The sequence below is a fragment of the Vipera berus genome (assembly GCF_964194415.1).
Source record: "Vipera berus genome assembly, chromosome: 3".
Taxonomy (NCBI): Eukaryota; Metazoa; Chordata; class Lepidosauria; order Squamata; family Viperidae; genus Vipera; species Vipera berus.
In genome coordinates this window covers 74,645,620-74,661,477 of record NC_138204.1, presented here as the reverse complement: position 1 = coordinate 74,661,477, position 15,858 = coordinate 74,645,620, and the positions used below count along the sequence as shown (strand labels likewise).

Here is a 15,858-nt window from a genome sequence, read left to right as displayed (position 1 = left end):
CCAAGCCTTCTTTCTTACCAATTGTCTTGCAACAGTGTTGAATTGGGTGGCTATGGGAATTGAATACATAAATAAAATAAATAATATGGTTGTTGTTTGTTTCCTTGAAGCTCTAAAAAATAAGCACATCCATCCGTTTAAACTAAATTATGATTCCTGACAAGCTTGTAGATAGATTCTTCGTTTAAACCTAGCAGAAAACATATTTCTTTAAGCTACCAAAGTGCATTTAATATATGCTATCATGCCATAACTACATATGGCTTATTAGATTAGGATTCATAATGCAAACACCTTTCAGCAGAACTAGAAGGTCAAGGAATTATTCAGCTATTAAAATATAGAATATACAATTACCAACATGGTATGATCTAACATTTTGCTGATTTAGAATTTATTACAATTCAGTTCAATGCTCCATGGGGAATTTAATCTTCATTTACCACGCAAGGTTTACAGAATTCAGTCTTTCCATATTAATCTTACTGCATGAGTTTAATATTTAATACTACTAGTAACTAAAAAACTATGTTCTTGAACACAGTCTCTTCCATCTGCAGATGATTTTCATGGTACTGATTGTATATACAGTAAATACTGATTGAATATAATTGGATAAAATTTGCGTTATATTCAGCATAAATGATTTAAATGATAAAGTTGAATTTGAACAGAAATTAAGCATATTCATGAAGCAAAATCTGACTGTCTTGAGCAACTTCTTAAATTTCATCATTCAGAAGAAAACAAAATGAGGCACAAACCTTTAAAGTTACTTGATTTTTTCCAATTTATTGTCAGATTGTTCTTATCCAGTATAACTGCACAGTAGATTTGTTAAGAAAAGAGTGCCTTGGAAGCATATAACAGAAGAGTTACCACAAGAAAAGGGCATTCTTGTATAGTGTATAAGTAGCTCTTGGATAGCGTGTAGTGTATGGCATTGTATAGTGTATAGTGTTGTATAGTATAATAGATCGGAATGTTGAATAGTGGGAAACTATTTCTGCAAATAGGAATGTACTTAAGGCATAGCTATGTGGCTGCAGTGCCTCCAAATTGAAAGTAAAACCACATTTCACTGCTCAAATAATAAAGGCTGAGATTAATCAAGATGAAAAGAAGCCTGATTGTAACCATTAGAAAAACTTTTACCTATTGGGGTGCAGCTCTTTTAATAGTTGCTTTATAATTAGTAAATGAACCCCCTGACACATTTTCACATGAAGTGTGAATGATTTCTTGTCTGAAGAAATGATTTCTTGTCTGAAGAAAGTAAGATGCTTTTCCAGAAACCAGAACTTTTAATTTAAATTTATTAGCCCAGGGGTCTCCAAATTCCCAGATTGTGGCCCACTAGTGGACCATAAGTTAGTTGCAACCAGGCTGAGGTAGTGTCAGGCAAGCAAGTGTGTGTGCACATCCCCACATGAGTGAGCGGCAGGCAAGCTTGTGCACACACTCGATTTGTGTGAGCAAATGGGGGGGGTTCCTCTTTTTCTGACCTCAGAAAGATGGAAGATTTAGTTGACCTTGAGCTGGTCAGGATTGAACTCCTGGCAGTAGGCAGAATTAGCCTGCAATATCGCATTCTAACCTCTGTAGCAGCAAGGCTCCTAAATCAAATTGTCTCTATTTTTTTAATAATTATGGTTATGCCAGTTTTTTTATATTATTGAGATACTTCTTACATTCTAACATTTTACCCCAAAGTGTATACTTATATAATTGGATATAGAAATTAAAAATACTGGTAATAGATTTAGCCTCAATATATAATTACCCTTAACCCAAATTCCTGATATAAAGTTTTGTTGTTTCAGCTGGTGAGCCAATAACTTTCTAGCTTTCTCTCCCAATTGCCAGTAATTCTGACTGATACATTTCAAATATTCAGCTTGTTCTGAATAATTCTGAATTCCCAAATATAGTTTTTGTTGCTAAAAATACAGGTAGTCCTCTACTTCGTTTAGTGACCAAAGTTACAACAGCACTGAAAAAAATGACTTGTGACCATTTTTACACTAACAATCGTTGTAAGCATTCCCATGGCCATATGATCAAAATTCAAACACTTGGCAACTGACTCATATTTATGACTGTTGCAGTGTCCCGGGATCATCTGATTACCTTTTGCATCCTTCTGACAAGCAAAGTCAATGGGGAAGCCAGAGTCACTTAAGAACCATGTTACTAAACTGCAGTGATTCACTTAACAACTATGGCAAGAAATGTCATAAAATGGGACAAAACTTACTTAATAAATGTCTCACTTAGCAATATAAATTTTGGGTTCAATCATGGTCATAAGTCAAGGACTACCTGTACTTTGTTCAATAAATCTGTGAGGTTTCTAAGTTTAGTTAATATTATGGTACCGTTCACCCTTTGCTATTTCTATTCTGTCACCTTTGTACTCTTGTCAGTTTTCTTGGCTTATTTGTTTGTTTCCCCAGTAACTCTGATCATGCAACATTTCCCTTCCTCCCAATGTGGATTTACCTTAAATATGCTTTTAGCATGATTAGTGAACTATGTAAACATGCTATTCTGCCAGAGTCTTATTGAGAGATCATATTTCCTCTGAAGGTAATAGTAAATAATCTATTGTATCGTATGTCATTACCTCATACAATCTTTCTTACTCAGTCGTTCATATCCTGACATGAGAAAGGATTGATTGAAAATAATATTTTTGAAGGTGCTCTGAAAGGCTATGAAAATGCTTCCTGTGAAGTTCGATCTTCAGTAATACTTTCATGGACAAAAATTGTTTTTATAGTCGTGATTAACATAATGCATATGGATATGCAAAATCTGGTCAACAAGAATTTAAATATACAAGATTTGGTGATAGGTAGCAAGTTAAATAAATATTAACTTGGCCTAGTTGAGTTAACATTCTGGCTGGAATAACATTATAACTTTCTATCATTATAACTTATTTGTTTATTTATCAAATGTATATGATCACCTAACTCACATACATTGATTCAGTATATCAAACTTAATATATCTAGTATCCAAAGACAGCAGGATATATGCATAACCATTTCCAGATGCACAGATAATCCTAGTTATAGTCCTCACAGTACATAAGAAGCTATTTCCCAAGATTGGGAATCTAATGCTGAGAGATTCAAAGGAATTTGATTCAAAGTCCCTGTATAGCACTGAATATTCTACCCTTTTTTTAATCTAGTTGAAACATCTCCTCCTTTGTTATTAACAAATAATAGGTCCCATACACTAATTTATTTGTTTGTTTATTTGTTTATAGTTTTTAAAAAATAACTCAATGAGGTGAACATCCAACATACCATATTGAGTCATTTATTATTATTATCTCCTATTTTCCCCACAACAATCACCTTGTGCGATGAGTTGGTCTGAGAGAGAGTGACTGGCCCAAAGTCAGTGGATTTCTGCAAACAAATCATTGATGGAAGCAACTCTTTCGTAGAGCCAAGCATATTGAAGTTTCACAATTTGACAATAAATATGTCATTGATATCTTGGACAGTTATTTCTGGAATGAAAACCATTGGCTGAAAGCAAACAGGTGGCTTTGAAATGAAACTTGGAAGAAGAGTAACAAATAGTGAATGGGTGCTGAGCTGATGCACTTTGTGTCTTTATTGTGTAAAAAGAGATACTTGCTTTGGGCCACAAATGTATTGTAATTTTGATATATTCTTTCTTCAGGCATTGCACAGATGTATTGTGCTGTGGGATCTTCGTTGTTGTCATCCTGGGTTACATTGCCTTAGGAATTGTGGGTAAGTAATATTCATTGATATAGTTTATTAGAAAGTAGTTCTTCACATGCTATTTGAATGAATGTCGTTTTTCATTAAATAGACATGCCAGTTAAAGAGAGCTATTTTCATTTAAAATATTTATTGGAAAGAAACTATGGAATGCCATTTGAAGTTACAACAGCTCTGAAAAAAGTGACTTATGACCAGTTTTCACACTTGTGACCGTTGCAGCATCCCCATGGTCATGTGATCAAAATTCAGATGCTTAATAGGTGACTCATATTTATGTTGCAGTGTCCCAGGGATATGTGATCAGCTTTTGTGTTGTGTATGTAAATAGTTATTAACAAGGTACTTAACAGATTGCAAACAGATTGCAGCATAGCAGGGTTTAGAGCGGGAAATTAAGGTGCATTCATTGGTTGCAATAACCTAGGAGCGGGAAAATAGACTCCATTGATTGGTTACAGTTCACACACTTCTCATATAAAAGGTTGCAACATTTGACAGTTAGTCAGTTGACTTTGTGTATTCAATAAACTCGTTCATTGTTAAACCACTCTGAGTCCTCGTCTATCAGAACCAAACAATTGGCGACGAAGGTGGGATAGACAGAAGACCAGAGAATCGGCGGAATTGTCGCGCAAAGGCGGCAAATTCAGAACGAGTCACAGTCAACCGAGCGGCCACGGCAGAATAAAAAAAAAAAAAAAAATTCTCCGAATGGCGCAAATCGGGTCATTGAAGGAATTCGACCCAAACTTCCCCGAGGATTGGGAAGAATACATCGGACAAGTCGAAGGGTTCCTGTTAGTGAACGGAATCACAGACGACCGTAAAAAAGCGGCAGCTTTACTAACGATTTGTGGCACACCGGTTTACCGAATCGCTGTGGGACTGTGTCAACCGCAACCGGTCTCAAGTGTGCCTTACGCCGACCTCCTAGCCAAACTAAAGGTCCACTTTACACCCAGGAGATCCGAGCTCTTCTGGCGGCGCATCTTTGAAAAGAGGAACCAGAGACCGGGAGAATCCATACAAAAGTTTGTCGCTGCCGTCAGGGAAGCCGCAGTACAATGTAAATACGATAATTTAGAAATTAGAATTCGGGACCGAGTAGTACTGGGCTTGCGTGATGAGCAGCTGCAAAACAGAATAATCGCCAAACCCACCGGCGATTTACAGGAAGTGATCGACGAACTTTTAACTTACGAGTCAACCGGGTATCGCGACCCCCCCCCGCAGCAGCATGGCAGCAACGTCTGAGATCAACCAAGAGGGCTATGTGGACTGCGGGGAGGTGGACCAGCAGTGGGAGGAAGATATCGCTGAAGTCTCCAGGCGATTCGGAAAATTGGCGCCAAGACAACCCAGAAGCGAAGGGCCTGAACCTGCCCACCGTCAACAAACCGCAACGCCGCAAAGACAAGCGACAGGGGCACAACGACCATGGAGGGACACCGCAACCAAACCGCGAGACATCGACAACCAGAACCGGTGCGGCAGCTGTGGCGGCAACCATCCCCGCGCCTCTTGCCGATTCCGAACCGCAAAGTGCAGGGCATGCGGCAAGACCGGCCACATCCAGGCCATCTGTAGGAGCCGTACTCGCGACAACCGCCTTCACGAAGTCGATGTGTGGCCCGAGGGTAAGGTAACCCCTAAGTTCAGTGGCAAGGAGACCCCTAAACCCCGGGTTAAAGTCCCAAATCTAGGGGAGGTGGCGCGAGTCAACCGGAGGAGACAGGGGAAAAGTCACAATTTTCCAATAGGAAAATTAAAAATTACAGTCCAGCTGCAAGGGGTCCCTTGCAGAATGGAAATTGACTCAGGGGCTTCAGTGTCAATAATTTCCACTGAAACCCTCGAGAGGATTGAACAAATAAGTGGAAGAAGAATTCCACTTAGTTCAACAAATATTCAACTAACTGACTTCCAAAAAAGCCCCATAAAAATAAAAGGGAAGACCAGCCTTAACGTTAAATTTAAGGGATTTAAGGGGGTCTTAGAATTAATTGTTACGGAGGGACATAGGACTAGTTTAATTGGACTTAACTGGTTCCCTGCCCTGGGCATTTGGATTGGGGGGATAAATTCAGTGATTAAGAAGAAGACCCTCGAATCAGTCTGCAATGAATTTGCAGATGTATTCGATGGATCTTTGGGAAAGTACAAAGGGGCCCCAATTAAATTTAACCTAGACCCCTCAGTAAAACCAATCAGGCTTAAGGCCCGAAGGGTACCTTTCGCCTTAAAGGGAAAAATCGAGGCCGAGCTCGACCGGCTTGTAGGCCAAGGGGTATTAGAACCTGTTGAGGGTGGTTTGTGGGAAACGCCGATTGTCACACCCCTAAAACCCAATGGGGATGTGAGAATCTGCGCTGACTACAAAGCCACCCTGAACATTGGAATGAAAAAGCATGCTTACCCGGTCCCGACGGTGAAGCAGGTCCTCGCGACGATCCAGGACGGCGCCATGTTTGCCAAGTTAGACTTGGCGCATGCGTACTTACAGTTGACTGTTTCTGAAGAGGCTGCAGAAGCACAGACGATAGTTACCCACAAGGGGGCGTTCCGGGTCCACAGACTGCAATTTGGTATTGCAGCTGCTCCAGGCATCTTCCAAGAAGTGATGGAGAGGACCTTAAAGGGCATACCTGGTGTATGCCCTTACTTTGATGATGTCCTGATAGCTGGAAAAGATGAAGAAATGTTAGTAGAGCGGCTGGAACAGGTACTGGGCAGATTTAGGAGGGCTGGATTGAAACTAAAAAAGGAAAAATGTAGTATAGGGGTTAAATCCACTGATTTTTTGGGGTTCAGGATTGACAAAAGTGGAATCCACCCTACCCCTGACAAAATTAAAGCAATAAAATGGGCCCCAGAACCAAGGAACAAGGCGGAACTACAGGCCTTCCTTGGCTTGGTAAACTTTTACCACACGTTTGTGCCACACAAGGCTGCCATTGCAGAACCCCTCCACAGACTCTTAGATAAGAAGACTCCCTGGCAATGGCTGAACAAACACAAAGTGAGTTTCCAAACGTTAAAAGACATTCTTTCCAGTAAATCAACTGTAACCCACTTTATAGAAAACAAACCAATTTATCTGGCGTGCGATGCTTCGCCTTATGGTGTAGGGGCTGTGATCAGCCACTTAGACAACCAAGGAATACAAAGACCCATTGCATATTATTCCCGGACACTAACCAAGGCAGAGCGGAATTACGCCCAGATAGACAGGGAGGCATTAGCAATAGTGGCAGGAGTAAAAAAGTTCCACGACTACCTTTATGGTAGGAACTTTACCATACTGACTGACCACAAACCCCTGTTGGGACTGTTTACCACGGATAAACAGACTCCCCAAATTATGTCGCCCAGAATGCTGAGGTGGTCCATTTTCCTCTCAGCATACTCATTTTCCCTCCAATACAGACCGGGCAAGGACATGGGACACGCTGACGCCCTTAGCAGATTGCCCCTAAGCATAACAGAGGAGGACCCTGCACCTGTGGGACAAATAATGTCCCTACAGGATATTCCTGATTTACCCCTAACTGCTAAAGACATAGCTGAGGCAACAAATAAAGACCACACCTTAAAGAGAGTATTGGCCTGGGTCATGAGCGGGTGGCCAAATGCCAACCCGGACGAAAAATACAGGCCCTATTTTAGAAGGAAGGATGAATTATCAGTTCATTTGGGATGCTTACTCTGGGGAAATCGTGTGGTTATTCCAGGAATTCACAAATCAGCTATTTTACTAGAATTACATGAAGGACACCCTGGAATAGTACGGATGAAGGCGTTGGCTAGGAGTCACTTGTGGTGGCCAGGACTGGACAACGACATTGAGGTCTGTGTGGCCAATTGCCATCTGTGCCAACGTTCTAGGCCTGAACAACAGCACATCCGTACGCATAAGTGGGAGTTAGCTAGGAATCCTTGGTCCAGGATTCATATTGACTTTGCTGGACCTTTCCAAGGGTTAACATTTCTAGTAGTGGTTGACAGCTTCTCTAGATGGCTAGAGGTAGTACCAGTCAGTTCAGTAACTTCAGGAAGAACAATACAGGCATTAAGGGGCCTCTTTGCCACTCATGGGTTGCCGGATTTAATTGTGTCTGATAATGGGCCACAATTCACATCTATTGAATTTCAGGATTTCCTCAAGGCCAACTCGATTAAGCATAAGACATCAGCACCCTTCCACCCATCCACCAACGGCTTGGCTGAACGGAACGTGCGGACCACGAAGGACGCTTTAAAAAGAATCATTCGGGGCGACTGGCATCAGAGACTGGCCGAGTTCTTGTTGGCCCAACACACGACCCCATGTTCTGCTACAGGAAAAAGTCCAGCTGAAATGAGGTGGGGCAGGAAACTGACTACCAAATTGGACAGATTACACCCTGACAGACTTCAATCAAACACTGAATTGGACATTCCTAACAGAACATTTAAAGTGGGGGATTTGATCTGGGCCAGGAACTACGGCCAAGGGGATAAATGGATTCCCGGGGTGGTGACTGAAATCTTAGGTCCCCTATCGTACACTATTGAGGGGGAAGGGAATAGGATCTGTAAAAGACACATAGATCAGCTGAGGAAGAGATCCAGTGGATGCTTGCCAGTAGAGGGGGACCAAAGCATATTGGGGGGAAACAGTACATCCAGATTCAGGGATAACAACATGCTAGAAAGTGTGGTAGAGGAATGGCAAAACATCTCATCCCCTGGTTCCCAACAACAACAACATCAATTTAGTCAAATTGACTGGGAGGTACCCCTGCGAAGTAGGCCAGTGACCACTGATTTTCAAACACAAACTAATACACAAAACAGCAGCAGAGAAACATCAGAGCCTAGCAACCCAGAGCCCAGGTCCAATAGTGACATGCAGCCAAGCAATCAATCAGGAAGAGAGGTCCCTAGCAGCCAGAATAACAGATACCCTTCTAGAATACATAGGCCACCAAAATATTTAAAGGATTTTGTAAAGAAATAACATCAACTGGGGGGTAAGGGGTGTTGTGTATGTAAATAGTTATTAACAAGGTACTTAACAGATTGCAAACAGATTGCAGCATAGCAGGGTTTAGAGCGGGAAATTAAGGTGCATTCATTGGTTGCAATAACCTAGGAGCGGGAAAATAGACTCCATTGATTGGTTACAGTTCACACACTTCTCATATAAAAGGTTGCAACATTTGACAGTTAGTCAGTTGACTTTGTGTATTCAATAAACTCGTTCATTGTTAAACCACTCTGAGTCCTCGTCTATCAGAACCAAACATTTTGTGACCTATACATTATGTAGGCATTACCAATAAGAAAATGGAACAGGTACTCCTTTTCTGCTAAAATAAATTATATTATCACAGTATTCTTCAATAACATTGTAGATCCATATTCTTGCAGTAATCGTGCAAGTAAAATGGCTGGACATTTAATCCAATTATATTGTTGCTATTTATTAATATCAATACTGCTGTTTGCTCCTCATGCATCTTCCCTGAACAACTTCAGTTTGAATTCCAGAAGCTCCAAATAACCAAAACTAAGCCCATAAGAACTTTTAAAGAGTATTGGGCAATTAAGAATTGGAATATCTAGCATGCATGGAAGACAATTTTGGCATCTCTGAGTTACATTTGCCTAGATCTATATTACAACTAATTAAACAAAAAATGTTATTTTGCATCTACTTTTAAGCAAAAACCCATGTTCAGCTAACTGTTGTAATAATCAGAATGCAATACAGGTAGTCCTCGACTTACAAAAGTTCATTTAGTGACCAGTACAACGGCACTCAAAAAAGTGACTTACGACCCTTTTTCATACTTATGACCGTTGCAGCATCCCCCTGGTCATGTGATCAAAATTGAGACACCTGGCAATCGACTCATATTTATAAAACGGTTGCAGTGTCCCAAGGTCATTATTTCCTTTCATTTGTTGATCAACCTGCTAGAAAAAAAGTTCTACTTACTCTTGTTACAGAATGTTAAGTAGCATCTTTTAAAGCCGTATTAGTTCCTCAAATTTCAGGCTACGATTTAGGGCTAATAAGTAGCTAACAACTGGAAATAGGCCTCTGTTTTGACAAAAGTAGTAAAGGTCTCATTAAATCTCAAGTCCTGAACTACAGTACTCTTTATTATTGCTTATAAAAAAATATTTCACTCAGAGTCACAGCAGATGGAAGAAACTTAGATTTCAAAGGTGCGCTAGGCCTCACCACACTGTGGCTTCACATGCCTTGGTGCAGAAAATGTAAACAGTGGGGTGATTCAGTTGAAAGCAGCAGCAAATCCTAGCAGAGAGATTAAACTGCCAGTTGTATCTTCCCTGAAGCAAAAGCAATTTTATGGGCAGAGAAGACTTTCATTCTGTTAGAATCATGCCTCACTACTTTTGTATTTCACTGTAGATCACCTCTTTATGAAATAGGTTTTTTTATTTTTTTATTTTTTTTTAAAAAAAACCTTTTGTTACCGGTATGCCCTCATGACAAATGAAGTGATCAAAAGATGATGGGGCAAGGAGGGGGGAGAAGTAGCAGAAAAACAGTTGGAAGCTTGCAATTGTGCTGCATCCTTAGATGTTTCTACAGCTTTGCACTTTCTGCTCCTACAAAAAAATCTCCCTTAATCCTCTGCCTGGGATCTCATGGCAGTTTTCTATGAGAGGTGTCTCCAAATAATAAGACTATGGGAAATACCTTGAAAATGGATGGAGATAATGACTGAATGCTTGGCTTGTTTTGCTTTTTTCTTCACAGCTTGGGTCACTGTTGAAAAAGTGTACGTGTAAAGCACATCGTGCCTGCCTTTAACTGAAAGGACAGAATATCAAATATCCAATAAAGTTTCTGAATGCTAAAAAATGATGAAAGCAGCTCAAAATGAGATCTGTTTCTGTATGTTTGTGTGTTATCTTTCACACGCAGAGACACCTAGAGATTTTTTTTTTCTCCTTGTGTCTCATTCTGCATCTGAAATGTTTTCCCCTTATAAACTGGTAGCAGCATTCACATCTGTCTCCCTTTCTTAAATTACAATTTCCTTTTCTTGTTTCCCATTTGTCCATGTGCTTTATTTTTAACTGAGAGATGAGATCACCTTTGGATGGGCTCCAGACACTTGTCCTGTTCAAAATGCATGAGAGTCCATGAAGCTGATATAAAGGGAAAAATAGAGTATAATCAGCTCACAATCACAGTTGTGCCTGAGGCTACTCACGACTCAATAGGATCTATATATTTCTGGCTCTTTACAGAAGAACAGGGGGAAAAGATTTTTCTCTAGACTACAATTAGATATGAGTGACCCTGCATTTACATTTGACTAAAACTGGAAAAAACTTCTCAACCAGCTTTGTTGTTTAGTTGTTATTCAATCAATAGCGAAGTCTATACTTCAGAATCGAAACATCTAAAATTCATGGACCTTTGTCAAATACGAATCTTTATGCTGATAGCAAAAAATACTGGCTGAGAACTTTTAGTTGTGTAATTTTCAACATAGAATTTGGTCCTTACTGGTTGGTTTTTCAGACTTGACACAGACATGTGAAGATAATCAAATCTTTTGCAATCTCAAAGTTACTGGTTTATGATAATAACCTTCCAGTGTTCATGTTTCAGTGCTCTCTGGCTTTTGAATACAGACACTCCTTGACTTACAACCATTTGTTTTGTGACCATTTAAGATTACAATGGCCCTGAAAAAAGTGACTTACAACTAGTCCTCACACTACCAACCATCATAGCATACCCATGGTCATGTGATCAGCATTTGATTGTTTAGAGTTAAGGAGGATCGCTGAGATGACCATTGTTTGATTGGTTGATAATGTAAGGATTTCTTATTAGCATCTATATAATGGACATAACTGAAAGATATGTAAATATAACGCTGAGGACTGAATGACAGTTTACAGATGTTATATGTACAGTTTGTTATACTCTATCCTGTTATAGACTGTATTTTAGGTTTTTGTTATTTCTTTCTGTGACATAAGATAATACTAATAGTTTAGTTTAGTTTAGTTTATTAGACTTATATACCGCCCTTCTCCCGTAGGACTCAGGGCGGTTCACAAGGTTTTTAAAAGAAACAATACCACAATTACAAAATTTAAAACAATTAAAATGATTATATTAAACCTTCAATATAAAAATCTTAGTTAAAAACCAATTAAAACCCCAATTAATACCCTCAGTCCAGGCCAGAGAGCTCAAAGAGCCAGGTCTTCAGGTCCTGGAGGAATGAACGGAGGTCAGGGGCAGTTCTAAGCTCTACAGGCAGCTGGTTCCAAAGGGCCGGCGCACCCACTGAGAAGGCCCTCCCCCTGGGTATTGTCCGCCAGCAATCTTTTACCGGCGGTACCCTGAGAAGACCCTCCCTGTGGGAGCGCACAGGACAAAGGGAACTTGATGTTGGCAGCAGGTGCTCCCTCAGATATCCCGGACCCAAGCCATTTAGGGCTTTATAGGTCATCACCAGCACCTTGAATCTCGTAATAGTAGTGTTGTAGCTAGGGAAGTTGAATCATGTCCACTTTTGTTTTTAAATATATATTTAATAAAATTTTCAACAAAACAAAACAAAACAACAACAACAATTGATCGTTTAGCAACCGGCATGTATTCATGACCCTTGCAGGATCCCAGTACCTTCCCAACTGCTTCCAATAAGCAAAGTCAATGAGGGAAGCCACGTGCACTTAATGACTTACAACTGGGATGATTCACTTAACAAAAAGTTATAAAAGGTTAATCAGAAGCAACTCTTTGTACAACTGTCTCACTTAGCAACAGAAGTTCTGATCCCAATTGTATTCATAAGTTGTGGACTACCTGTAACTATGAGTTTCAGAAATATTTATTTCTAAAGTTATTAAAGTGCAGTTTATAATATACAATTTCTATATGGCTAACTTTTATTATTATTTATTATTTAATGCCCAATCAGTTAAATTAAACTTTCAATAGTCCATGTAATGGGAGCAGGTTACAACCAATTTAACCTTTGTATTGATTGCCTTGTGCTTTCCTGTATATGCAATAAGAACAATTTATTATTGAAATTATTAGATTTCAAAGCAAGAAAATCAATAATTGAATAGATGTTGCTTTTCTGTCCAGATCTGAGAAAGGAAATATTCTCCTTTATTTAACTGTTGTGGGAAAAGGAAATTATAATAGCAGGATTAAGTGGTGCATTCTTTTCTTTTCTGGTTGATTTTGCTCAATATATTATCTGACCTACATTAGTGTTTCACAAGTGTCATTTTTCACAGGTGTCAAACTTTATCATACGATATAAAATAAGGCAAACCCTCAGTATCTGAAAGAAAAATAAACTCACTACCACAGTATCATTAGGTTCTGCACATATGAAATGTGTATAGAAATGAAGATAGAATGAAATATGCTTTGAAATTCATATTTAAATAAAAGTAAGGAAATAAAACTCTGCCTTAATCCAGATGTACAAAACAAATTTGGGCCATTAGGAGTTATGTATTACATTGTCCCTTCTACCTTTGGCTTGCAAAGATTTGTGTTTGAGCTGTTGTTGATAGTTGTGAACAAGGCATTTTCATGCCTTATGATTCTAATTATTATCCTGATGACCTTGGAGAAGATTTTGATTTTGGCTTGATTTTATTCCAGTATTTCTACATTTAACCCCTTTAAATGAAGAGGAGTGTGAGACTATAGCAATTAGAGTAGATCAGAGTCAAAATGATTTGCATAAACTGGAATCTGACAGTGTATTTTAATTGGTTCATACAATTCTGTGTACAGAAGGCAGTTCAGAAACATGCATGAAGTCAGTTGAGTGTATTTAGCTTGGTTCAATACTATTGTACGGCTTTACGCCAACAAAGCTTTTGTAATGCATCCCTCTCCTCATTTTAATAACTGTCATTTTCTAAGTGCATTACCTCATTTTCTGGCTGTAAGCCAGATACATTCTGATAGAAAAGGGGGGAATGGGAGGGAGAGATGTTTTTTGCTTTGTATCTATCCCCTCCATTTTTTCCCCATTTTTTAAAAAAGCGACTGTTTAAGAAGCAATCAATATTCTCAGTAGCCATTGGGAGAGGTTAAAACAGTTCATGACAGCAGGAATTGCATTTTAATAAGTAGCAAAATTTAATTCCAACCAAAATGACTTGATGCTTTCTTGTTTTTCTTTTCCATTTTACAGCCTGGGTACATGGCGACCCAAGAAAAGTAGCCTATCCAACTGATAGCTATGGGCAGTTTTGTGGTCAAAAAGATACACCTAATGAGTAAGTACTGAATTCTTTTGCATCTGTGTTCCTGCCACGTGCATCAGAACTATCAGTTCATTTTCTAATTTTTTTGCAGAGGACTTATTGAAAGCCTTGCAGGTATCTTCTCCCTTCATTCATCAGGTTTTTTTTAAAAAAAATGGGATTCCAATTAAGATTTATTTTAAAAAACCCAAAGTTCAAAGCAAGTCACTGCTCAGCTCAGACATTTGCCTGTCACTTAGTTATGTAACTGTTACATCATGAATCCAAGTGACTGTAAACCTAAGATGCATTGGGTCTGATTAGCCAACATAAATTGAATGCTGAAATAAGATGTCAGCTGGGAAACTGTTATGTCATTCTGAGAGAAAAGTAATTTCTAAGCACAGCTGACTGCTTCCTGTTTCTGTAAGTTTGTCATGTTTTATTCAAGCAGTATCATATGCCAGAAGCTGAACTTGGCAAGAATGCTCTCTTGCTTGCTTAAATTGATACATACGGCAAGCATTTAAGTTGTCAGGGGCTGCAACTCTGCCTCCAACGTTTCCAAAGGCTTAAAGGAGGCCACGGTTATGTCACTAGAGAGGACAGGACTAAAGACATCTAGCCCATTTCCCTACCAAATGGCAACTGGAGACCTGTAGAAAGCAAATTATAACCATCCCAACCTTAAAATTATCCCAAACTAATGTAATATATGTTGAAATGATATAGTAGGCAGACCACAGAAGGAACTTTTGAAGAGCCAAACAGGAGCAGTTGAGTTCTTGAAAATCCTTGCTTTATGTAATGTGTGAAAAGATATGGTGCCAGTTTATTTTAATTTTTTGTATTCCACTTTTATTGTTTTTACAAGTAACCCAAAATGGCAAACATATTCAGCACAAACATATTCCTCCTCCTCGTTTCTCCACAACAACCCTGTGAGGTGGGTTGGGCTGAGAAAGAGTGACTGGCCCAAAGTCACCCAGCTAGCTTTCTTGACTAAAACTGGATTGGTATCAGTTTGGCTCAGGACATTTGGTTATTCAAGAGTATACTTGTTTCTTAGTATTTATGAGGGCTATAAACAAGTGGGCATTTTAATATATTTTTTTCTTAAAGTATAATAAGGCTGCAGAATGATACATCAGCCTTCCAAAGCTTGGCAGTCTCCATATAGATTAGTAAATGTTAGATTGTACTATAAAATCTTTGGACCTATTTTCAGCACTCATCAAGCCTTATCTGCATATTTCATTCTTTCTTGAATTACAACTTTAAAATTCATTATGTATGAAGATAATATTTTGGTAAGCTAGTTAGGAGGCAAAAATAAAAATTTCATGTAGAAAAGCTTTTATGAAATTTGACCGGTTGCTGATATGGATTAAAGATTTATGGTTTGTAAAACCCAGAAGCTGCCTCTAATTCATATCTTGAGAGCAGTTAAATTTGAAGATACATGCTAATCTTTATATGACTGTTATGTGAAGTGCTTTGGCATAGATCAAGAAAATGTAAATAATAGTTCCAATGGTTCAACACATTCTATACCAGATAAATATTTTAGAATATTTGATGTTTTGAAACAATTCCAACATTCGTAGTTCTTCAGGAAGGGATGATATTGAACTAAAATAACAGAATTAATTCCGTCTTGGGTTAAGTACATTGTGAGGGAACTTTGTTATGTCAAATCATTTCCTTGTTAATCTCCATATAAACTAAGATTCCATTTGCATTCAGAAGTCAATAGTATGATAGTCTGAAAAAGAAGCCACGGCTTTACTCTTTTAATGTGGTTTCTCTGTATTATCAG

The 15,858-nt window shown here is 38.9% G+C and overlaps 1 protein-coding gene across 1 annotated transcript in view; it reads left to right on the top strand.

The window, feature by feature from the left end:
- SLC44A5 (solute carrier family 44 member 5) overlaps positions 1–15,858 on the top strand; it is a 193,346-nt gene that overhangs the window by 118,236 nt on the left and 59,252 nt on the right. The window contains exons 3-4 of the mRNA XM_081324949.1: positions 3,706–3,779; positions 13,988–14,072. Of these exons, the coding sequence (XP_081181075.1) occupies positions 3,706–3,779; positions 13,988–14,072 (159 nt within the window). The remainder of the gene's footprint in view (positions 1–3,705; positions 3,780–13,987; positions 14,073–15,858) is intronic.